The sequence below is a fragment of the Amblyomma maculatum genome, chromosome 2, assembly GCF_055883805.1.
Source record: "Amblyomma maculatum isolate TAMU_Amacu chromosome 2, ASM5588380v1, whole genome shotgun sequence".
NCBI lineage: Eukaryota > Metazoa > Arthropoda > Arachnida > Ixodida > Ixodidae > Amblyomma > Amblyomma maculatum.
The window spans coordinates 212,648,742-212,673,937 of NC_139345.1; the positions used below are offsets into that span (position 1 = coordinate 212,648,742).

Here is a 25,196-nt window from a genome sequence, read left to right on the forward strand (position 1 = left end):
ACTCGCGGACACCTCTCTGTGGCTATGTAACCGAGGCAATGCTGGAAAGGGAAGCAGACAAGATTTTGTGCACTAGGAGTTCCTTTCTTTCCTTTTATCTGGGGGCTGAATACTAGGGTCCCCAACACAATGGATTGTTTTCCAGTAACCAAAGACTAATATGGGGGAAGGTTCCCTTCACGCGTTTTCAACTCTGTCAAAAGATGATTCACACCTTTCTCTCTCCCTAGTCGAAACCAGCCCTGCTTAGTACTGCCCGCAAAGAATCCTAACCCTACCACTGTAAAGAGTAGTAAACCGGTTTCTTTTACGAGTTAACCTCCCTGCCGTTCCTCCTCATCTTCCTTCTCTTCCTTCGCACAAAAGATGGGAGGGGGCATAGGCGACCCAAACTGGAAAACGCTACAATGGTGCGCTACTGGAGAAAAGGACCATTCTCTGGCCCCCACTCCGGTCCCCCAGGTTTGGCCGCATATCAACTGAAAGTTCTCGGCTCTACTTTTTGTACGCGGAAGAAGTAACACTTTCGTGTCACGGTGTAATTTACACACCTGACGGGGAATAGAATTTTCCTCCCTTTTGTGGTGCTTCAGTGCTGCCATCTATCGACAAAAATAGTTCAAATCTGAGTTGCCTTGCAGCTGGTGAGCCCTCTTAAGCATAAGTCGCCTCGTTAATGAGATTTCATACTTTCAAGATCTGTTCTGGGATATTCATGGATGCTCTGTGCCGAATAACGACATCATAGATACTTTGTGAAATGAAGAAACGGCTTTGCAATATTTTGATTACATCTATTTCTGTGGGCGCTAACCCTACTTTTCACCCCCAGTCGGAACAGCCTGGCGACAGAAGCGCCACCGCATCGTGCTTACATAAGAGATCGATGTTGGTGGATAGCTTTTGGCAACCTAGCTAGAAATAGTTAGAGGGTCTCTTAGATGTCCTATACTTATAACTTGCCTCCTATCGTTAGCCTCTTGTCAGCATTCGTTGCAGTGCTACATATAATTATAATTGGTTTGCAGGAAAGGAAAGGCGTAGTAACTATCACGCTTTCTCCGGCAAGTGGGAGTTTTGACGGTACACCATCGCTCCTGTCGCGTGGCGTTCCTTGGCGCGCGTTCAAGTGTGGTATTGCAGATGGCAGGCGCATCTCGCCTCAACCAGTCAGAACGCCGCAAAAGTGGGACACACTTTGTCTACGACAGCATAATAATGATAAGTTGGTTCATAGGAAGGGATTGGTTGGTTGGTTGGTTCACAGGAAGGGAAAGGCGCAGATCTGTCACACTTGCTCTGTGGACACCTGAACCGCGCCGTAAGGGAAGGGATGAAGGTGGGAGTGAAAGTGGATAGAGAGAAAGGGGGGTCGTAGTGGAGGGCTACGGAGTAATTTCGACCACCTGGGGATCTTTAACGTGCGCTGACATCGCACAGCACACGGACGCCACTTCGTTTCGCCTCCATCGAAACGCAGCCGCCGAGGCCGGGATTCGATCCCGGGAACTCCGGCACAGTGGTCGGGCGTCTTACCACTGCAGCACCCCGGCGGGGCCGACAGCATGAGCCATTAAAGGTTTTCGCCTAACAAAATTAGACGGTCTCTAGATGTCTCTTAAGAGGAGAATGACGGAAGCCTACCCTTCCTCTCCTAACCTAGGACATTCTTGACGCTTCGTGATGCGTAAATAAAGTTGTTTCGTCCTCCTCCTCATTTTCGCCTCATTGTTTGCCTTTTATCGGCGTTAGTTGCAGTGCTACATATAATTATAATTGGTTTACAGGAAAGGAGAGGCGCAGTATCTGTAACACTTGCTCTTCGGTACATTATCGCTCCTGTCGCGTGGCGTTCCTTGGCGCGCGTTCAAGTGTGGGATTGCAGATGGCAGGAACGCTAGACAAGATGAGACTTGTGGTTGGTCGCTTCGAATTTGGCGGCTGATGACGTCACTTCTCTGTCGACTAATCAGGTGCGTCGCTCGCGCGGACAGATTTTTGTCGATGACAGTATGAGCCATTGAAGGCTTTCGCCTCAAAACACATGGCGGAATCATATCACAGCAAGTCGATGAATCCTATAACGCATTCTGCACTGAAACCTCATTTCTTCTGAGATCAATCCACAAGGTGTGCAAAGTCGTACAGTCTCAAACGTGCGCATTTTTGAATTCACGAAAGCACGCACATCACCACTGCGTGCACATCTAGAGTGGCGAAGGACCGATGTTCACATTTGCACCGCAATTGATCTCGTTCACCTCAGAGCAATGCGGAGTGAAGGTCATGCCAGCAGCGCTGCTGTTATTAGGTCGCGCTCGCTGCGTGCAGGGCGCTTCGTGAGCGAGGAAGTTGACGGCGTGGATGGAGACTACGAAACACGGATCCCTCAACACTAGAAATTCGCTCATAGCGGAAGAGGCTGCGCTGGCGTTAGCCTGCAGGCTAACGCCAAATTTATACTTTGCGACAGGAAGATAGCATCTTTAATAAGGAAATTGCTTCGAAAGAAGCAGTTAGGATACTTGGACAATCGGTATTGGATAAACAGATCTCTATCATGTGGGTCCCGGCTCACGAGGAGCTTCCAGGCAATGAGGCTGCTAACAGTCTCGCCCGAGATACCTACACCCGGGCGGCCGTGCAATCACCCTTATCCGGGTCGAAGGATCCGTTCATCACGTAGACGGAAATCACGGCTGCACACAGGAATGAAAGATTAGACCTCCCACCTCCGGTCTCTCACACCGAACAAGTGCAGAGACTGGAGAAACCTATTCTTTCCATTTAGTTTATACGGGGAGGGAGAGGAACCTGCAAAGTTCTGCACCAAATCCGGGATAATGGCCAATCAGGATCATTTCATTTGGGAATGCCCCAATTCTCCCGGGCATATCTGAGAGAAAGAAACTTGGGATGCCCTCCTCCGGGCTCCGGAACAGCGAGTCTGAGACGCTTTGCGAAAGACGTCTTACTGAGGGAGTGGAGGGGTCTCGACATCGACGTCAATAAAGTTGTCTTGAACTTGGTGGGCGGAATCTGTGACGTTTGCACGTAACAGGGATACAAAATGCTAATCGCAGACGTTACCAATCAATCTAACCGAAAGGGTAACGAGCGGAGCATTATACGCCGACGCGGCCCTTCTAAATGATAGTGACGACCTGAGGCTCTTGCAGAGAATTGGCTCTTTATTTTTAGCTGTTTTGCCAGTGAAAAGTTGCAGGAGAACGCACTCCATGATCCCGTGTTTCGGTGTAGTTTTAGTGTTTAACGCCCCAAAGCGACTCGAGATCAGGCCGTAGCAGCGGGCTCAGGAAAGTTCGACCTCCTGCGGTTCTTTAACATGCACTGCCAGCGCACAGTGCTCGGGCGCCTTGAATCTATCTAGAACGGCCGTTGTGGCCGAGATTCTTTGGCCCACCGATTGTCTCGTGCGTATGTCACGAACGCATCTAACCTCTGCGTTGTTTGCATATAGTGCTACATGCACTAAAAAAAAAAAAAAAAAAGAAGGCGACCCGATAAAAGCATATAGAACTTCAAATAACAGTTGCGCTGTGTTTTTCACTCCCAACCATGCTTATATAGCTTCATCAATTTATAATTGCCAAAGTGTAACGAATTCTGTATTACGCTCTTTGCCTTTAGCCTATATAGTTGTCGACAATGAAGAAATTGATTTACGAATGTCTGAGATAAGGAGTTTTTTTACTTTACAATTTCCGACGCTCTTGCAGATAATATATTATATATGGAGGACTGCAGGTAACATGCAGGTAGCAGTCCTTCATTTGTCAACTTTTTTTTTCAGGTAAGCTTCCTTGGCATGCAAGTACACAAGAGCAGTGCTCTACGAGCAGTCGTATAACACTGTGTCGCGTTTCGTTTAGTATCTCTAGCTTGCGAGCAACACAGCAAGTCGCTCTTTTTCGAAGCGCGGGGAATTATGCTAATAAGTCGGTCGCTTAATGCAAATGCATTAATTGCGTACATCGATCATTCACGAATATTTGTCCGCGGATACACAACTTATATATATAATCGATCATGGCTCCTGTTATATATGTACTTGTAACAGGTTTACTGCGAGGTAATCGGCAAACGTGACGTGGAGTCCTTCCTGCGTGGTGAACCATCTGTCTTCCTTTCTTCGCATGAGAGTTTCTTCATATTGTTACTGTACGCAGTCACGGACGGCGACGAAGTGCTGGACTCGGTGAAAAACGAAGACGCTGAAGCGTTCTGGACAGTCCTGCCAGTGTGTCACTAATGGCGAACTGTTACGGCTACGACCTCGTAACCTCGTGTCGTGCCTCGTAACATCTTGGTGGAGGTACGGAGTAGGATAGCGCCACTTGCCCGCAGAATATTGTGACGCACAACAAGAGGTTACGACACCAATACTACAATCTGGATCTCCGCAGTGGTCGCCAGCTTGGTGCTAGCACTATGCAGTCCTACGCAGCCCCTTCTACAGCGGCACAACTAGCGCCCACTGTCGTCGTGGCGCAGCCTCGTGATCTGGGCACCTTTTGCGGAGCCAATGACGTCTACATCTAAGACTGGCTCGCTATGTACGAGCGAGTCAGTAAGCACAACCGATGGGACAGAACATTGATGCTTGCGAGCGTCATTTTCTACCTCGCTGGTACGGCGCGGGTCTTGTTTGAGACGCACGAAGACCTGACATCCTGGGACATGTGCAAAGAGAAGCTTCGAGATCTCTTTGGAAAGCCGATCGGACGCGGGCTCGGCGCTAAAAAGGACCTAGCATCGCGAGCACAAACGTCGACCGAATCATATATTTTGGAATAACAGCGCGAAGGACGAGGATGAAGATAGAAGGACACAAACACAGCGGACTGACAACTGATTTAATTCCAGAAGTTAGCAAGCATATATACATGCCTTGATGCGCGACAGAAAAACAGATAAAACAGATGCAATGCGCATGCCGAAACCAAAGCCAATTATCACTATTTACGCATTGCCAGGAACGCAAGCTCTTTGTCCGATAACGCAAGGGAAGGCGTGCTAATGCATCGGTCCCCAAGCTCCAAAATTCTTTCGGCTTCAATAATTTCTCTTGTGGTGCGATCTTTATTTTTCTGATAAGACTTGCATTTATCGAAAAGGGGTTTACATTCTGTTTTACGTTGCATGTGAGGCAGTGAAGAGGCAGGTTACGGTCCTTGGAATTTTCCACATCCTTTTTATGTTCTCTTTATCTATCATTAAGGCATCGCCCCGTTTGCCCCACATAAACTTTCCCACATGACAGAGGAATCTCGTAAACTAGTTCCTCAGTACATTCAACAAATCTGTTCTTATGTTTAGTTTTGTTTAGTTTCATATATGTTGTACATACAAGACGTACTAGCTCTGTGCCGCAAAGTGAACAGCGTCATGCCCGAGTGTGACAAGGTGGGGCATATCTTAAAGGGAATTGCTGACGACGCTTTTAATCTTCTCTTTTGCAAAGACTGTACGACGGTCGACTCCGTCCTCGAGGTGTGTCGGCGGTTTCAGCAAACTAAACATCGTCGTATTGCTCCTCGCTCCGACCGCTTTTCAAGCACGGTTGCTACGTCTTCGTGCGAGGATCTGCCAACACTGCAGCAGCCGTCCCATCAGCCTAACTTGACCAGGATCGTTCGCAGAGAGCTGGAGGCAATAGCCCCCGTCACATTCACACCTCAACCGGCGGACGCTACTATAGCACTTATCCAAGCTGTCGTTCGCCAAGAATTCGCGAATGCAGGCCTTAATGCGAACGTAAGCCTCAGCTCTGGTCAGCCGTCCGCACAGCCATCTGTCCAGCCCACCGTCCCGGTGGTAGCTGCTGCGGCTCCGACTGCGCCCTTCCCGACGCGATACCGCTACCGCAACCCGGAAGAATGGCGGACCTCGGACAACCGACCCATCTGTTTCAACTGCTCAGGTGCCGGTCACATTTCTCGACACTGCCGCAGCCGTTGGGTCCCGTCACCTCAACCTCGCTACTATCATGATCGCAGCGCCGCCTACGGTCCACACCTAAGCTCTCTCTGTGATACGCCATCTCATGAATTCAACTCGCCATCCCCGCGCATGTCGAGCCGGTCGCCGTCTCCTCAGACCCGCTGTTCCCGCTCGCCCCAACCTCGCCGTTCATCGTCCCCTCACTTCTCTGGCCCTCTCCCGGAAAACTGATCAGTGCAGCTCCCGGAGGTGAAGCTGCATTGACGACTTGGGCCCAAAAATTCACTGCTGACCCTCGCTCATCGCCGCAATCTTCTAGATATCTGTGTGGATGGTGCCCCTGTTACCGCCCTCATTGACACTAGTGCCCAAATTTCCGTCCTCAGTTCTTCGTTTCGCCGCCGGCTCAAAAAAAGTTAACACCCGCTTCTTCATCAGCCGTTCGTGTCACCGATGGAGGTGTCGCTGTCGTCGTGGGACTTTGCACTGCGCGCGTGAGCATTTGCGGTCGAACTACCCCTCTGCTCTTCACTGTAATCGACCGCTGCCCTCACGATGTGATCCTCGGCATCGACGTTTGACGGCCCACTCTGCTCTGATTGATTGTTCATGTGGCCTCCTTCGTTTAGACCCGCCTTCTTGCTCCGACCACACAGATATCAAGCCACGCCTCCGCTCCATCGAGTTTGTTCGCCTACCGCCCATAGCTGCATGTATGTTCCTCTGACCCCGTTTCCTGCTATTCCTGATGGTAGATGCGTCACTTGTCCAATCACCAATGTTGTTCTCCATCATACCGTCATCCTCCCTCACACTTTCGTGACCGTCACGGATGACAGACTCTATCTTCCCGTCCTTAACTTCAGCCGATCCGTCCAAGTTTTGCCTCATGGCATTGCACTCGCTGACTTGTTTCCGTTGGCTGACTGCGAAGTTTCTGCCCTCAAGCCTGTGCCTCCTTCTGAAACTCCCGTATCAGTTTCTCGCTCGACCCTTTTAATCCCATGATAGCAGAAGATTTGACACCTGAGAAAGCCAGTGCTCTCTCCGACCTTTTGTTTTCGTACAGCGACATATTTGATTTTGGGTACCGACCTTTCGGCCAGACATCTGTTGTTGCCCATCGCATCAATACTGGTGATGCCAGCCCCATTCACCGAAGGCCTTATCGAATCTCCCTTGCTGAGCGCTACGTGATACAGAAAGAGGTCGACAAGGGGCTGAAAAACAATATTATTGAGCCTTCCTGCAGTCCCTGGGCGTCCCCTGTCGTTTTAGTCAAAAAGAAAGATCAAACTTGGAGATTCTGTGTCGATTACCGCCACCTCAATCATATAACTAAAAAAGACGTTTATACGCTCTCGAGAATTGACAACGCCCTCGACTGCTTGCATGGTGCCAGCTGTTTTTCTTCGATCGACATGCTTTCCGGCTTCTGGCGGATAGCTGTGGACGAGCAACCGCATTTGTCACCCCTGATGGACTATACCAATACAAGGTCATGCCATTTGGGCTCTGTAACGCTCCTCTGACCTTCGAGCGCATGATGGACTCTCATCTCCTTGGCTTCAAGTGGAGAGCGTGCTTATGCTACTTGGATGACGTCGTTTTCTCTCTCACGTTCACAAGTCACCTGCAGCGGCTTTCTACAATACTGGCCGTCTTCCGCCGCGCTGGTCTTCAACTCAATGCAAAAAAAATGCAGCTTGGGCCGCCGCCAGATCAAAATCCTGGGACATTTGGTTGACGCCAATGGTGTCCAGCCCGTAAAGTTGGTGCAGTCCGCGAGTACCCTACACCACGTAATACAAGTGATGTGCGAAGTTTCCTCGGACTCTGCTCCTAATTCTGTCGCTTCATTCGGAACTTTGCTGACCTAGCACGCCCCCTCACCTCCCTTCTGCCGAAAAACATGAATTTCTCGTGGAGCCGTGAGCGATCTCAGGTCTTCACAACGCTCATTTCCGCCCTCACCGCTCCTCCTGTCCTGGCGCACTTCGACCCGTCTGGGTACTGGCGCCATCCTTTCCCAGTACCAGCACGGCCACTCTCGTGTGATTGCCTATGCCAGCCGCCTCCTATCTCAGTCCGAGCGCAATTATTCCATTACGGAGCGCGAATGCCTCGCACTTGCTTGGGCGTTGACCAAATTCCGCCCTTATTTGTTTGGGCGGCCCTTCAGCGTAGTGATGGACCACCATGCCTTGTGTTGGCTGTCCTCACTTAAGGACCGTACCGGCCGCTTAGGTCGCTGGGCCTTGCGATTACAAGAACACATGTTTACCATTATGTACAAGTCAGGCCGCCTAAATCAAGACGCCGACTGCTTATCCCGCCACCCCTTTGACCCTCCTGATCTTCCTGACAATACTGCTGACGACTGCGTTTTGTCCATCTCGGACTTTCTCCACATCGGCGTCGAATAGAGTCGTTATCCTTCCCTGCGCCCCATTATTGATCACCTGCGCAGCGACAGCTCCGATCCGTCCATCAGTATGCTTGTGCTGCTTAATCGAACTTACCTCATACCGGCCAGTTGCCCTGGCAAGCTGTGTTGGAAAATTTGTGGAGCGAATGGTGCTGGCAAGACTTGAGTGGTTTCTAAAGAGCAATGATCTCTATCCGAATATGATGACTGGATTTCGCCGGGGACGCTTTTCCATCGACAGCGTCATCGACTTTGTGGCGACGGTAGAACACGAAAAGTGTCACCGTTGACTAGTAGCTGCTGGATTTTTAGATATAAAGGAGGCTTATGACAACGTCCTCCATGATGCTTTCTTGATGGACTTGACGACGTGGGAGTTGGTGGCCGGCTGTACTTGTGGATTGTCAGCTATCTCAGTGGCCGGTCTGTTTACATGACTACGCCTGAAGGAGATACTACCCGCTATCAGGTCGGTCGTGGAGTTCCACAGGGAGGAGTCCTCAGCCCAACTTTATTTAACGTTGCGCTAATTGGCCTGGTGAGTGAACTGTCAACTAACATTTACATCAGTGCATATGTTGACGACATCTGCATCTGGGCTTCTGGTTCGACGCGCCCACAACTACGTGCGAGATTGCAACGAGCTGTGTCATCGACATCGATATACCTACGGCGTCAAGGTTTACTTTTAGCGGCAGAAAAGTGTGATCGCATTTACGGGAAAATGTGTCAGCCGCTACCCGATTACTCTTCATGGAGTCGTAATACCGTACGTCTCCAGGCACAGATTCTTGGGGGTAATTATTGACCACCGACTATTTTGGCCGAAACATATTACTATAGTGAAGAAAAGCCTAATTAATTTTTGCCATGTACTTCGTTTCATAGCTGGCATCAAATGGGGACCAACTGAGCGCACCTTAATACGGCTTTAGGAGACTCTGTTTTTTGGCTACATCCGGTACAGTCTCCCAGTACGAGCATTTCCTGCTTGCGGTTAGAGAGCGTGCAAGCGCAGGCACTGAAAATATGCCTTGGACTGCCCAGATGCACCTCTAACAAAGGCACAATTGAAAAGGCACATGCTCGCCTAATATCCATATACTTGTTACACGAACTACTTCGTGTATATTTACGAGCACTTACTAGACACCGTTTTCACCCACTCAGCAAGATTCTGGATATGCGGTCGGACTGCAGTTTTACAAGTGCACTCCGCTGCGATCAGTCGAAAGTACCGACAGGATACGCCCTCCCATATCGTCCCGCCCAACCACCATGGACGATGGATAAATCTTTGGTGCACCTTCGTGTTCCAGGAATACTAAAGAAATCAGTGGTACCAATTAGTGGACTCGAACAACTTAGTCTGGCGCACATCTGGCCAGAATATTCTAATTATATTCACGTATGCACTGATGGATCAGTGTCAGCACAGGCATCCGCTGCAGCTGTGGTCATACTAGCTCAGAAAACGACTCTACATTTCCTTTTGAGACATACTTCAACATCAACCGCTGCTGAACTTGTAGCCATTCGGGAATCTATTCGCTACATATGTGGAGAACCACCTCAACAATGGTGTATATTTGCGGACGCAAACACTGCATTGCAAATTTTGGAAAGCTTCTTACGCCACACTGCCTATCAGTCAATGGCACTAAACATTATGAAGCTCATATCTGCCCAGCTCCAAGGTCACAGGATAATGTTTCAATGGATCCCTATCCACTGCGGGCTCCATGGGAATGAACAGGCCGACGTTGAAGCGAAAAGCGCACTCAGCAATGGTCTCCAAACAGCTGTGCCCTTTTTCAAGGCGAAATAAGTGTGCTAGCCGCTCCCTTGAAGCGTTTGGACAAGAGGCCTTTGTCGGAGGAACTGCTGCTGGGCGCTTGGCAAGACAAGGGGAAGAGTTTCCAAGCAGTGCGTGCTCTTTGCCGTTTTCTTTTTGCGCCAGCGGGCTTTATTCGCGCTTGTGAGGCAAGCTACTGTGCTTGTATATATATTTCATGTGCCTTCTCCCACATCGCCACCCATCATTATCTTTCTTCTCTCCTTTCACCTCCCCAGTGCAGAGTAGCAGGCCTGATTTGAATTATTCCGGCCAACCTCTCTGCTTTTCCTTTCAATAAATCCATCTATCTATATTAATGACACATTATACCGACACAATATGTGCCCAGACGGTGTAGACCTTTTGCTTGTTGTCCCAACGTATCTACGCTCTGCTGTTCTTGCGCATCTTCGTGATGCTCCTACAGCAGGGCACTTGGGAGTGTCACGCACATACGACAATGTTCGACGGCGATTCTACTGGCCTGGCCTTTATCGCTCTGTTCGTCGCTACATCGCCGCCTGTGAGCTGTGCCAGCGCAAGAAGACACCGCCCCTTCACCCTAGTGGGCCCCTGCAACCACTCGCAGTTCCGACTGAGCCCTTTTCTCGAGTTGGTCTCGACCTGCTTGGGCCATTTCCCACATCAACTTCAGGGAACAAATGGATTGCCGTAGCGACCGATTACGCCACCCGGTATGCCATCACCAGAGCTATCCCCAACAGCTGTGCCTCCGACGTTGCAGGCTTTTTTTTTTTTGCATGGCGTCCTCTTGCTTTATGGCGCTCCTCGTCAACTGCTCACCGAACGCGGTCGCTGCTTACTTTCCAAAGTTGTTCATAACCTTCTCCGCTTATACGCTACGCGCCACAACTTCACAACGGCCTACCATCCACAAACAAACGGTCTTACTGAGCGCCTTAATCGCACACTGACGGACATGATGCCAATGTATGTTTCTGACCATCACCGTGACTGGGACGTCTCTTTACCCTTCACAAAATTCGCTTCTAACTCAGGGAATGATACCGCCGGATACTCTCCCATTTATCTACTCTTCGGCGGCGACCCTCTACTTCCCTTCGACACCTTACTGCCTCTTGACGATTCATCCTGCAGTTACGCTTCTGATGCCATCGCCCGCTCTAATGCCACCCGTCATATTGCTCGAGACCGGCTTGGTGCATCTCGGCGTTCTCAAAAGCAGCGTTACGATCTCCAGCACCGTGACGCCTACTACCCCCCTGGCTCCTTCGTACTCCTCTGGCTCCCATCCCGATGAGTAGGCATGTGAGAGAAACTTCTGCCCCGCTACGTGGGCCCTTACCGCGTCTTGCGGCAACTTACCGACGTTACGTACGAGATTATGCCTGTCAACCACAACTCCTACAAACCATCATCCAAAAGTCGTGCATGTCGCCCGTATTAAACCTTATATTTCGCGCTCACCTCTGTAGTCTGCACACCGGGACACGTATTAGCAAACCATATCCCGTAAGAGCACTCGAGCAGACGACGCTTTGGCTCTGAGCAGCGCCACCTGGCGACAAATAGTGTATATATTGTCTAAAACGAATAAGAACGCCTTTAAAGGCCTCCGTTCCCGTCGTTTTTGTGGCGCAATGGATCAACATCACCCATCTTTGCACTGATGCCACTGAAACGTTTGTTCGACTCCTGTGTTGTAATTTCTTTTCTGCATTTTTTTTTGCGCCACAATTATATTCTGCCTTCAGTGAGTGTGTTACCTTTAGGTTGCGTTCAGAGAGTCGTTCAGCAACAATCGGCATCACAACAGTTACACTAAGCAATTACATTCCCCATTACAATTTCCTGCGTCAGTGAGTGTATGTTACCTTTAGGTTGCGTTCACAGACATATTTTTTGGCAACAGTCGTCGTTTACAGTGAGTTATGTTACCTTTAGGTTGCGTTCCGAGAGACCTTTCAGCAACAATCGCCGTTTAACTCGCTCAGAGCGTCATCTGCTCCAGTGCGCCTACGGGATATGGTTTGGCAATACGCCACCGGGACTGTGCTTCTCCCGCGGGGAGGCATTGCTACGGTACCCAGTCACGGACGACGACGAAGTGCTGGACTCGGTGAAGAACGAAGACGCTGAAGCTAGGCTCCGGGTGGCCTTGCGAGTGTGTCCCTGACGGCGGACTGTTGCGGCTACGACCTCGTAACCTCGTGTTCTGCCTCGTAACAATATCATTCATGGTGGAGATGTATCCTGACGCAAAACAATATGTTTGGGAGTTGAAACATTTCTCCTTTGTCGACCACATGCTCGGGATATATTTAATCTGCAAGGGGCACCGGAATAAAAAAAAAAAAAAACTGACGGCAAAAACTGACGGCGTACAGCGTTGAAGCACGTTTGCAAGCCCTCAAATCGATGCGCGTGCCACCTCTTGGCAGCATGAATGACTGCGAATGCGCCGCCCGCTTTGATGCTCTCACCTCCCCTTCTAGCCACGATAACAGCGTAAAGCTAACTTTTGTTCACTTCAGATGAGCGCTGATTCGTTAGCGGTTTGAGACCGTTAGTAATTATAATTTTATTAACGATGTACCACTATTGGTGTGCACGCCCCCTCAGAGCGAGTGGGTGCAGCTGCTCCGGTCTCAACGGAGATGCCCTCTACTTGCGTAGCAAACTCAGCCGGAAGTCGGCTGCCTGTAGTGACAGAAGGGTGCGGCCAGCTTTCGCTGGTTCAAGCCAGAGTAAGGGCCCGACGGGGCCCGCGAGGCGCTTGTAAAGCTTACGCGCCGCAGGCTGTCATTACACGCTTCGCAAGGCGCCGCTGCAGTTTTTACTGGCTACGACCATTCCCGTTCCCTTGCTGGCCACCCTGTAATTTCCCTAATCTCATCTGCCCACCAACCTTTCATTTCCCGCGGAACCCTTAGCAACCACCGGTTAGTAAGGGTACCGTTCTCTAGATAATCCTGCGCCAGCGTTTTGAGCGAAAAATCACGGGCGTGCATCTGATATGTGGCTTGCAGGTGACATGTGCAGGCAATGATTTGTCGGAGGGTTTGTCACGTCACGAAAGTACACTGCATCTGCTTTGATATGGGAGGATGAAGTGGTGCGCCGAGTCAGGTAAACTGCCCCGAGACCAAGCAGCGCCTTAAAAGCCCCAATATAGTGCGTCGGCCTCCGCGACGTTATGTGGGCGAAAAACGACGTGACGGAGAGCGCGAATAGAATCACGCCCATTTCTCGCCGGCCACGTATCCGAGCATTCCTCCCGCTCAGTGAGCATGGCGGCTATGCAGGCAGCAGCCGCGCGCACAGACACTGTTGAGAAAGGCATTCGAGCGCATCCCTTGGCTACAGAGATGTTGAGAGAGAGAGAGAAAAAAGTAAAATGTCTGGGATGCAATCCGCCTCCTCGCTGCAGTGCGAATGTGCCCGTTTTAATGCAGTGCTCACTTATCTGCAGTGGAAGAATACCAGAAACTGCGGAAGCGGCTTCGCATAGAGTTGTGACCGGTACACGCCGGAATCGAAGGTCGTCGATTTGGCGACACGGCACAGCAGCGGCTCAAGAATTCGCGAAATCGGAATTCTACAGGAACTGCAGCCGACCGAAAAAGTGATCCTCATGACTGTGTGATCTCGCAATCGTACATATATTTAAATGATGATTAGTTTTTATTAATACACGCACGGTCATTATCGTTCCGTCCGAAGCCGTCTTCGACGCGGGCTCAGGCGACATCTCCACGGCCGGCTGTAAATGCTTTGCGCCATTTGAACATTCGCAACCCATTGTGAACATTCGCACTAAGCACATCACATCATTGCCTTGATCACGACTGTGAGTGCCTCGATAGGCGACCAGTTGCTCCCAGGAGCTCTTTTGTCTGCTCAAAAATGCACACCGAAAACGTACCAGCGCTCGAGGGCGTCTTGCGCGCATGCGCGCCTCGGCACCGTGGACAGCGCTGGACTGTAGGGGCGGCTGTTTTTTGAGGCGGCGTAACGTGACCAACGTCACTGGCTCTGCCAGTCACACCGAAAACGTCGGACTATATTCGAGCCTTCATACAGCTTGGCTGCTAAAGAGTATCTGTCAGAGGGACAAGCGAAAGATTAAGCGAACAGCGACTGGCGTGTAAACGTAAGCGAGCATCAACAACTACGGCAGCGGCTGTTCAACCCTCTACTCTCTTAGGTGTAGCTTATCCTCGGGAGTGTTCGCCATCCTCCTCCATAGCGGCGCGCGTAACACGTCCTGTGACACCGCCAAGCAGGAGCTTGGTCGAACGGGAAAGGGACGCTACCTATGACGTCACGGCCACCATACTCGAAGTTAACCCAAATAGCGAATAGCTGATCAGCGAAATTTTTCTGTCCGGCAACAGATGTGCCAGTTTTGTTTTCCTCCACATCATACTCCTTTTTTGTTCAAACACCTCCTCCGATTTACAAGAGGGATTAGCGCACCTTTTTAACAATGAACAAATGCGCAGGTTGAAAGTCACCAAGCCACCCGTTTTTCTACGCAGTAAAGGAGTGTTGTCCCTAGATGTCGCAGCGCAATACGCGCGTTTGCTTTGCGATTTTGTTTTTTAATATCCAGTACTCTTCTGAAGGGTCCATGACAAGCTATTTACTAAAATTAGAAAATGCGCATCCCATTAATCACACAACACACGACATTTTTTGAACCTATTTTCATTATGACATCGAAAATGATGCCCTTCCTCTCAACTGAGACCACGCCGGAGTGCAGAAAAAGAAAACAAGTCGCCACGGCGCCCCACCTCATTCAGTTCCTTCCGCTTAACTTAGGAATGAGCGAGCACTCCCAGCGAGCCCAAATGACGTCATAGGAATTGCGTCATGTGTCGCCCAAAACGGACGGTCGCCAGAAGCAGTTCTTAAAAAAGGTGTCAGATTTGGCTCACCACGTGTAAGGATTTCTTGTATTCGAATATCGCCGCTTTTAAGGCGCCCTTTAAAATTCATCATGTTTTCCAGTATCAAACTGCAGTCAGCGCTTGGCCTGTGCTCACTTTTCTACCCCGCCGTACGTCTTTCGTGCCTTCAAGAGTATTTCACCAAATCGCCCGTTTGCGGCCGCCTCATTTTGTTAACTCTGAAGGAAACAAGAGCAAGTAAGAAATATGTCCTAGAAATTTTTTTTTTCAGATAATGTTCTAATATTTTGCACGAGCAGTCATAATATTGCCTCCCATGATGTAACGACCGCTTATTAAAAATGCTTTTGCCGCACTTTAACCGATTGGAACCCGCGGAAGCTCTAGCGCGCAGTTGGAAGTTGGCGGATACGTGAGTGTGTTGCTGTCTGCGCGCAACTGGCTGGGGCTACGTCCGCGTGTCTCACAGCCATTCTCATTTTCCATACACTATGGAGGCAAAGCAACATGAATAAATCATATGGCACACTCCCTTGATTGTGGACCGGCAGGAACCGTATACCAAAGGGTGTAATTGGCAAGTCCTTTTTTAAAGTCCTCTGCAAGATATTCCACAGAAAGACTGCATCGCAGCAGTCAAGAAAAATATGCTGTATGGTTTCCGGCTTATGACAAATCAACACTCAGTCTTCTGTGTTTAAAGTTGCTAGAGGACACCAAAAATTCAAGTAAGTCTTGGCTCAGTCTAACTTAAAAAATTCAGCGAGGGCGTATTTCATCGAGTGTATCAAGAACCTTACCGCCATCTATAATACCCAAAGTGAGAAACCTGAATGGATGCCAGTGTTGAGTGAACTGGCTAACCTAAAGCGTTTTTGAAACTTTGTGAACCCGAGCGCGCTGTGGCATTATACTTTGACTTTGCCCCACTGTAAATATCATTTTTAACAGGAAATAAAGAAAAAAAAGCGGCGATAGCTACGGCGCTCCGTGCTCATTCCACGAAAAATTCGGTGGTTTGAATCGCCTCCGTTCCTGCGGTTTGATTGATTGATTGAATGTCCTTTATTGAATTGGAAGGCTCATGGCCATGGATGGGGATAAAGGTTTCTTTTTTTTTTTTTGAGACCGCGGTGCCTAAGGCAAAATCATTTCTGGGCTGCGGAAATGTTCGCACTTTTGCTCCAGCGGGAATCCGATCCCCATCACTGCTCCACGCCGGGCTTCTTTTTTGAGCATGGTATTTAGTGCATGCCTTTAAACGCAGGAAAGAGCTATATACATTATTTACAAAGTACTCCACGCCGGGCTTCTTTTTTCAGCATGGTATTTAGTGCATGCCTTTAAACGCAGGAAAGAGCTATATACATTATTTACAAAGTACTCCACGCCGGGCTTCTTTTTTCAGCATGGTATTTAGTGCATGCCTTTAAACGCAGGAAAGAGCTATATACATTATTTACAAAGTACTCCACGCCGGGCTTCTTTTTTCAGCATGGTATTTAGTGCATGCCTTTAAACGCAGGAAAGAGCTATATACATTATTTACAAAGTACTCCACGCCGGGCTTCTTTTTTCAGCATGGTATTTAGTGCATGCCTTTAAACGCAGGAAAGAGCTATATACATTATTTACAAAGTACTCCACGCCGGGCTTCTTTTTTCAGCATGGTATTTAGTGCATGCCTTTAAACGCAGGAAAGAGCTATATACATTATTTACAAAGTACTCCACGCCGGGCTTCTTTTTTCAGCATGGTATTTAGTGCATGCCTTTAAACGCAAGAAAGAGCTATATACATTATTTACAAAGTACTCCACGCCGGGCTTCTTTTTTCAGCATGGTATTTAGTGCATGCCTTTAAACGCAGGAAAGAGCTATATACATTATTTACAAAGTACTCCACGCCGGGCTTCTTTTTTCAGCATGGTATTTAGTGCATGCCTTTAAACGCAGGAAAGAGCTATATACATTATTTACAAAGTACTCCACGCCGGGCTTCTTTTTTCAGCATGGTATTTAGTGCATGCCTTTAAACGCAGGAAAGAGCTATATACATTATTTACAAAGTACTCCACGCCGGGCTTCTTTTTTCAGCATGGTATTTAGTGCATGCCTTTAAACGCAGGAAAGAGCTATATACATTATTTACAAAGTACTCCACGCCGGGCTTCTTTTTTCAGCATGGTATTTAGTGCATGCCTTTAAACGCAGGAAAGAGCTATATACATTATTTACAAAGTACTCCACGCCGGGCTTCTTTTTTCAGCATGGTATTTAGTGCATGCCTTTAAACGCAGGAAAGAGCTATATACATTATTTACAAAGTACTCCACGCCGGGCTTCTTTTTTCAGCATGGTATTTAGTGCATGCCTTTAAACGCAGGAAAGAGCTATATACATTATTTACAAAGTACTCCACGCCGGGCTTATTTTTTCAGCATGGTATTTAGTGCATGCCTTTAAACGCAAGAAAGAGCTATATACATTATTTACAAAGTACTCCACGCCGGGCTTCTTTTTTCAGCATGGTATTTAGTGCATGCCTTTAAACGCAGGAAAGAGCTATATACATTATTTACAAAGTACTCCACGCCGGGCTTCTTTTTTCAGCATGGTATTTAGTGCATGCCTTTAAACGCAGGAAAGAGCTATATACATTATTTACAAAGTACTCCACGCCGGGCTTCTTTTTTCAGCATGGTATTTAGTGCATGCCTTTAAACGCAGGAAAGAGCTATATACATTATTTACAAAGTACTCCACGCCGGGCTTCTTTTTTCAGCATGGTATTTAGTGCATGCCTTTAAACGCAGGAAAGAGCTATATACATTATTTACAAAGTACTCCACGCCGGGCTGGTCAGAAACCGATCGCAATTCTCCTTGCGAGGGTGATAGCAGCGACGGCAACAATGATAGAGTGACAGTCACGGTGCATTTAGTTGATTATAATGATTAGGATGACAGTGACGATGCAGTTGGTGAAGACAGTACTGTCAAGTGGCATTCGCCAATTCCGCTCTTAAGCACACTTCAGCGCAGTCCCTGTAATTTTTTCTTTTTTTTTTGTAAAAGCGTTACAAGTGTGAATGAAAGCGTTAGACTACTTTGCTAGGTTGCTCCGGACTAGTACTTTCGCACTAGGAATGTTTTGCTGAAAGTCGCCGCAGCGTTTAGGGCGTGTAAAGAACAGAGCCATGCCAGGAACGCGTGGCGGGTTTACAAAGATACACAGATGGGGAAAAGGCGTCCACTCGCAGTGTGGCGCTGGAAAATTAGGCGCGCAGAAAACCAGCCGAACACCCGAAACAGCAGCGCAGCGAGGACAACACGACGAATGAAAGCAGAGCACAGGCGCACACTACCAACTGTAACGCAATCAAAGGAACCTAAAGTTCACGCACAACTCTGCACCCAAGCACATCAAACCTGTACTCCTCTTCTATCCCCTGCAGGTACATCTGATTTTGGAGGAGGATGTTGTACTTGTGTGTGAAAGAGGAAGTTTAGGTTCCTTTGATTTTGTTACAGTTGGTAGTGCGCGCCTGTGCTCTGCTTTCAGTCTTCGTATTGTCCTCGCTGCGCTGCTGTTTCAGGTACCATGCACCAACTAGCCTCACAAGCTGTTAATTCGGGAAAAAAGACCTTCGAACGTGGAAAAGACCGTGGACTAAAAGATGTAAGAGGAATCGGGTGGCGATGGGCATTGCAGCGAGGCTATGACATGTGGCTGAGAATGGGCCCAGTGTGCTGATTCGTGTGCTGCGCGCGACGAGAAGCAACTTTTTTTTTTTTTTTGATGTCGCAGTGTGAAAGGGTGCTTCGCGTTGTATAGCTGCCTTCATTGCGCAACGCGTAGGGTTGACGCTCGCCCCTTTTTCTCGAAAAAAAAAAACTTACTCCCCCTTGACACCGAAACGAAAAGGAAATCAAAGCTGAACACCAAAGTTCCATCCGTTTCGCTTAATGACACCTGTGCTCACGTGGTCCGCCTCGCTCTCTTCCCCACCCATGCAATAGAAGTTTTCGCCGGGCATGGTGACGAAATGTAGACGCAGACTGAGAAGCTGTCTCGTGCTCTGGACTGCAGGCACTACTTTATGTGTATGTACTAATTTGCATACATTGCAGATCCTTTTATTCCCTTTCGCCACGCCATAGTGCCTTAATGGTCAAGGCACTCAACTACCTGGTCCCTGGTTCGATCGAGGCCGATAAAGGCGAACCGCAAACGCCAGGTGGTCGAAATCATCCGGAGCCTTCCCCTGCGGCGTACTTCACAGCATGGGTCGCTTTGGACGTTAAAACCCTGTAAACTAAATTTATTTTCTTTTCATCGCCCACTCGGCCTGTTTGTGCTTCTTGCGGGATAATCCCTGTTTCAACATTGCCCAAATGTTTGGTTTTGTTTGTGCGGTTTAACGTCCAAAAGCGACTCAGGCTATGAGACGCCGTAGTGGAGGACTGCAGAAATATCGACCACCTGTGTGCGTTTAGGCCAGAGCGAGCCTGGAGAGGACGTAACTGCAGCCCAAAGTTCGTCTGCCGAGCGAGGCGACCTCGAGTCTTCGTGGCTCGTGCAAGCTTCGTAGTCTTGCGGTAGTAATGACCTCAGCCGAAGAAACTTAAGCAGCAACGTAGTCAAGTTCTTCCGCGCCGCTATGTTTGCAAAGTGAGAAATTGTTGTTCTTTGAAAGAGACTGCCTTCCATAACTAGCCGCATCTCGACCACCGTCGTTACCCGGAGCGTCGCCGTGACGCACGTGCTCGCCGGCCCCGTCTCCTTAGCGTGCGTCATCCGAGAAACCGTTTCAGCAGCGCTCTTGCGAGCGGCAAAAGAGTCGGGCCGAAGAAGCAACAGAAGTGCGGTCGGCCCTGTTGACATTTCCGCAGTAGTCCGGCGATCTTTGTCGCAGCTGCTCTCGGCCAGCTAACAGCTGGGGCTCCAGTAGCGGCCCTCTTCCTGCTTTGCCGGGCTGGCGCCTTCCTCGTGACGTGCAGACGTTGAGAGCAGAACGTCGATCGTTGATGCTGCGATTCGGCCATCTCGTCTGAGCGAGAAATTCACGCCGCTCTGAATGACCAGTTAATATCCCTGTGATGTCGATGGCATTGAAAACAACTTGCAAGGTCAGAAATTGCCTTTTTTTTATCACGGAGACGTGAAAAACTGGGTAGAAATGTTCAGTTCAGTTCAGGCGTTCAGTCGTGTCCGACTCTTCGTGACCCTATGGACCATGTCACGCCACGCTTTCCGGTCTCTCACTATCTTCTTAACATCACATATCTTCATATGCAATGCCTCGAGAATGTGATGGAATAAATATAGTCCACTAATTCTGAGCACGTCTTAGGTCTGGTGGCCAATACTGGCTTGCCAGCGCAGCACGAGGAGCGCAATAAATGTCTTCCCGCATCTCCTCCGCGAGAGGGAGGCTGTCTTGAAAGCGTGCTTGCTCTGCGCGCAATGTCTGCTTTTAATAGTGTGACGCTTGCGTTCATTCAAAAATTTCCATGTGCGAAATGCTGTTCTATTATTCGAAAGAGTCATACAGTGCATGTTCAGCATTACTCGAAACGAATCGAATACATTCTCTGCCGTTCTGAATGCCTTTCGCACAATTTGCACGAGGTTCGAATAGAGTCCGCACTGATACTGAGGTTCTCGGCGCTATAAGGTCTACGCATTTTTCTGTTCGTCTTTCGTCGACGTTTCATTTATTGGTGCTCCAGTTTGCCAACTGCTCTTGCGGATTCTCGTTCGCGTTTATTCATATTTAACGCGACAGCGCTAATGCCCCTTTCCGGAAGAAATCCGCAGCGTTATAATATCGGTGAACCAATCACTGGCGGGTGACACAGCTGGTCAAAGATTGTTCGATGAGTTGTGTGGCTTAAGGAGCAGTCACAAAGTGGTCGCGAGCTGCCAACTTTGGTTACACTCACTTGAGGCGGGATAGGAATCAGCCTTCCAGGCTTTTCGGATGCAGAGCCAGGCACGCTACTCCTATGCGCCATGCGTGCACCGTCGCTCGGCTTGGTGTAAGCGGGGATGTATACCTATGTCGTTTACCACTAGCTGGATACTGTAACCTAATAATGAGGCTAATACTAATTCGTTAGGTTTCATGGGCACAAGGTAATGGATTGCTCATTAATAGCAGAGACTTCCGCGAACGAGGAACCGCAGCGGGAACGCAACATGGCAGCATTGAAGGAAAAGCAGCGCTGTGAGCGACAAATGCCTCTGCCAGAACGCAGAGTGAGGCGTAACCGTTGAATCCCGAGTCACAAACCGGGCAGGTACATTCTGGTTAAGCGAGGCTTTGTATCGGGTGTCATGCATGGCAAAAAAGGTATTACCAATTACTCTTCTAAAAAACGCACATAAAGAATACATTACGATATATATATATATATATATATATATATATATAAATTACTCTTGTCCAAAATTAATCAAGCTACATTTATTTCTGTATAGTAATGCAGTTACTCTCAAATTCCAGTTTTCATGCACACAGAAAAATTAAGTGGCTTAAGAACGAAACAGCAACCTCTGTCCATACACAATGCCGCGCACGTGTCGCATAAAGCCGAGCTTCGTTCCGTGACTCCGAATGACCTTGGTTTAACCTTGGCGGGTTCAACATAGCAACAGATTGACCCTAACTCGGACTAAAACTTACCCAGAGCCTAACCACCGCCCAGCGTGGTGATAAATGACTGCTGCGTTGGATATGGCCTCTGACCTTGACCTTTGGCTAAAGAGGGACGAAATTTTGTGCCTGTGAATCTGAAGCTACAGAGCCGACATGCACTACTTCATTGGCCCGGACAATAAAGTGCCTCCAGAAATTTTGCCGATTGTGGAATTACATACCATTACGAAATTATTTTCGCTATTATTACATCAAGGTCATGCTGCGATACAAGCCAGTAAAGAGTTAGCCCAAACCATTTAAAAGTTCGTGCAAAACGCTAGCTGTTTCGCTTCTCCGAAACCCCAACAGGAACGAACGCGCACCATACCCCATAAATACAGCGCAAATGAAAGGACAGATATGACGGAGGGACAACTCGCCCAACAAATGCTATTGTCGAACCCGCGCCGCATCTGCTCTCTCTGGCGGTTCCTGTACGCATGCGCCTAATTTTTCAACGTAGGTGGCGGTGATTAGCCGCAAATGTACCTTCCCATAGGCCTTGTGCGGTGTAAAGAAGAACACTTCGACGCAATGCGTGGCTCGAAAGGTAATGCAACGTAAAGACGGAACTGTATGTGAACTTCTAACTGAGGTAGATAGGCTGGGAATACTAGGTGTAGTAAAGTTGTGCGGGAACCTTCACCCTCATAGCCTTAGCTGCGCAGCAGTAGAAAACTGTCCTTAAGTGCAGGCAGCTTTGAACGTGCACGAGAACGTTGTGCGGAAACCTCCACCTTCATATCCTTAGCTGCACAGCAATAAAAAATTGTCCCCAAGTGTAAGCAGCTTTGAACGTGCACGAGAACGTTGTGCGCAAACCTCCACCTTCATAGCCTTAGCTGCGCAGCAATAGAAAACTGTCCCCAAGTGTAAGCAGTTTTGAACGTGCACGAGAACGTTGTTCGGAAACCTCCACCTTCATAGCCTTAGCTGCGCAGCAGTACAAAACTGTCCCCAAGTGTTAGCAGCTTTGAACGTGCACGAGAACGTTGTGCGGAAACCTCCACCTTTATATCCTTAGCTGCACAGCAATAAAAAATTGTCCCCAAGTGTAAGCAGCTTTGAACGTGCACGAGAACGTTGTGCGCAAACCTCCACCTTCATAGCCTTAGCTGCGCAGCAATAGAAAACTGTCCCCAAGTGTAAGCAGTTTTGAACGTGCACGAGAACGTTGTTCGGAAACCTCCACCTTCATAGCCTTAGCTGCGCAGCAGTACAAAACTGTCCCCAAGTGTTAGCAGCTTTGAACGTGCACGAGAACGTTGTGCGGAAACCTCCGCCCTCATAGCCTTAGCTGCGCAGCAGTAGGAAACTGTCCTCAAGTGTAGGCGGCTTTGAACGTGCACGAGAACATTGTGCGGGAACCTCCACCCTCATAGCCTTAGCTGCGCAGCAGTAGAAAACTGTCCCCAAGTGTAGGCGGCTTTGAACGTGCACGAGAACGTTATGCGGAAACCTCCACCTTCATAGACTTAGCTGCGCAGCAATAGAAAACTGTCCCCAAGTGTAAACAGCTTCGAACGTGCACGAGAACGTTGTGCGGAAACCTCCACCTTCATAGCCTTAGCTGCGCAGCAATAGAAAACTGTCCCCAAGTGCAAGCAGATCTGAACGTGCACGAGAACGTTGTACAAAAACCTCCACCTTCATAGCCTTCGCTGCGCGCAGTGGAAAACTGTCCTCAAGTGTAGGCGGCTCTGAACGTGCACGAGAACGTTGTGCGGGAACCTCCACCCTCATAGCCTTAGCTGCGCAGCAGTAGAAAACTTCTCAAGTGTAGGCGGCTTTGAATGTGCACGAGAACGTTGTTCGGAAACCTCCACCTTCATAGCCTTAGTTGCGCAGTAATAGAAAACTGTCCCCAAGTGTAAGCAGCTTTGAACGTGCGCGAGGTGTTACTCTGCTTTCTACGTAGATAGTGGCCGACAGCCGCTGACTCTCCAGACACGGTAGAGGAGCCAGGACCTGTCGGACGGCTGCGATCGTTAACGCCGGAAACAGATCACCCTGTCGACGCTGCTCGCCACAAGCCAGACTAAACCGTGCCAAAGAGAGCTCATCAAACTAGGTTCAAGAAAACCCCGCCTAAAATGTTTTCTCCCTTGCCGCTAATGTACGTCCCATGGACAACCCTCTATGAAATTGGCAGAAAACGGGAGAAAGAGCAATGAGAACAGACGCGGACGCAAGAAGAGATGCACGGACGAGGCTAAACTGCAACTGTGTTTTATGAAATACACACAGTTACCGCAGAAAACATTCCACCTATCTTCAACAACTATCACGCAAATGACATCAGCTATATTTACACGTACCTTGCTCGTTAAGGACGTGCCACTAACACAATCATTTTTCTGATTGCTAATCTAAAAAGCCTGTAATATGTCCCGCTCATACTATTTTTTACCTCTTCCCAGTATATGATCACACGCTCGAACATTGGCGTAGTTATTTTGCACTGTTTGCAGCTGTTGAAATGAAGTGCCTTCCTGGTTCTCTTAATTCTTCCTAGGGAGTTTTTACGCTCCTGCAGAGGTCTCAAAATGCATTATGCATAATTTAGAGACACATCAAGTTGCTCTGTTGTTCCTTCCGTCTGCTTTCCAATAGCACGCGCCATTAGAAAGGTGAGACAATATCAACAAAACAACCAAAAACGCAAGCGTGAGTCGTGCACTCATCGCATTCATAGCACTAGAGATGCAAACGACATTCGTAGCCAGAGATTTGCTGTATATACCGTTGGAACCCGCCGGAAAGGGCTATTTACTTAATTGGCCTTTGATGTAACCGTTCTGTTGACGCATCCTATGGAGTGCGCTCTTCCGGCATCTTCCGCGGTAACTTATTTTGGGGAAAACAGAACTCTCGTCAGTGCGCTAAAGACGCTTTGGGCGACATACGTCTCGAAGAATGCAGTGATTTCGAAGTTGCTTTTTCCTAAAACGCACCTTTTCTCTTTGTGTAGGCAGACCGGTACCGTGCCTCGAAAGCCGCAACGAAGCAGCAGCCCGACTGCACAGGTAAGCGGCGCTCTCGCGACCATTTCTGGCTTATCACAAGCCAGCGGCTCTTTGTTCCAGCTTAGATTTCGAGGCGGGCCTATACAAAGAGCGGCTGCGTACTGTAGTAATTTTCACCTTTAAAGTAATTCATTACATCACTAGATAACTACGCCGGAAAAATAATTATTTTACAAATTGCCAGAAAAAAGTAATTAAATTGCAGGAATTGCATTGCGAGAATTCAATTACTTTCACGTGTGTGATATTATGCTAATGACTGTATGCGCATGCACACATCCGAGGATCCGCGAGGGGAGCCATTAATTCTGTCGCGTCATTTTCATTTACCCATTCAC

The 25,196-nt window shown here is 48.7% G+C and overlaps 1 protein-coding gene across 8 annotated transcripts in view; it reads left to right on the top strand.

Annotated features, from left to right (window-relative positions):
* LOC146201241 (glycoprotein-N-acetylgalactosamine 3-beta-galactosyltransferase 1-like) overlaps positions 1–25,196 on the top strand; it is a 201,685-nt gene that overhangs the window by 77,194 nt on the left and 99,295 nt on the right. For 3 of the 8 annotated variants that reach the window (XM_084595722.1, XM_084595730.1, XM_084595725.1), the window contains exon 2: positions 24,804–24,858. Coding sequence is in view for 1 of the 8 variants with exons in the window: in XM_084595720.1 (XP_084451846.1) it covers positions 20,229–20,258; positions 24,808–24,858 (81 nt within the window). In the remaining 7 variants the exon portion in view is untranslated. Of the gene's footprint in view, positions 1–20,097; positions 20,259–24,803; positions 24,859–25,196 lie in introns of those variants that run through there. The other 5 variants (XM_084595721.1, XM_084595729.1, XM_084595720.1 and 2 more) reach the window with 4 other exon arrangements.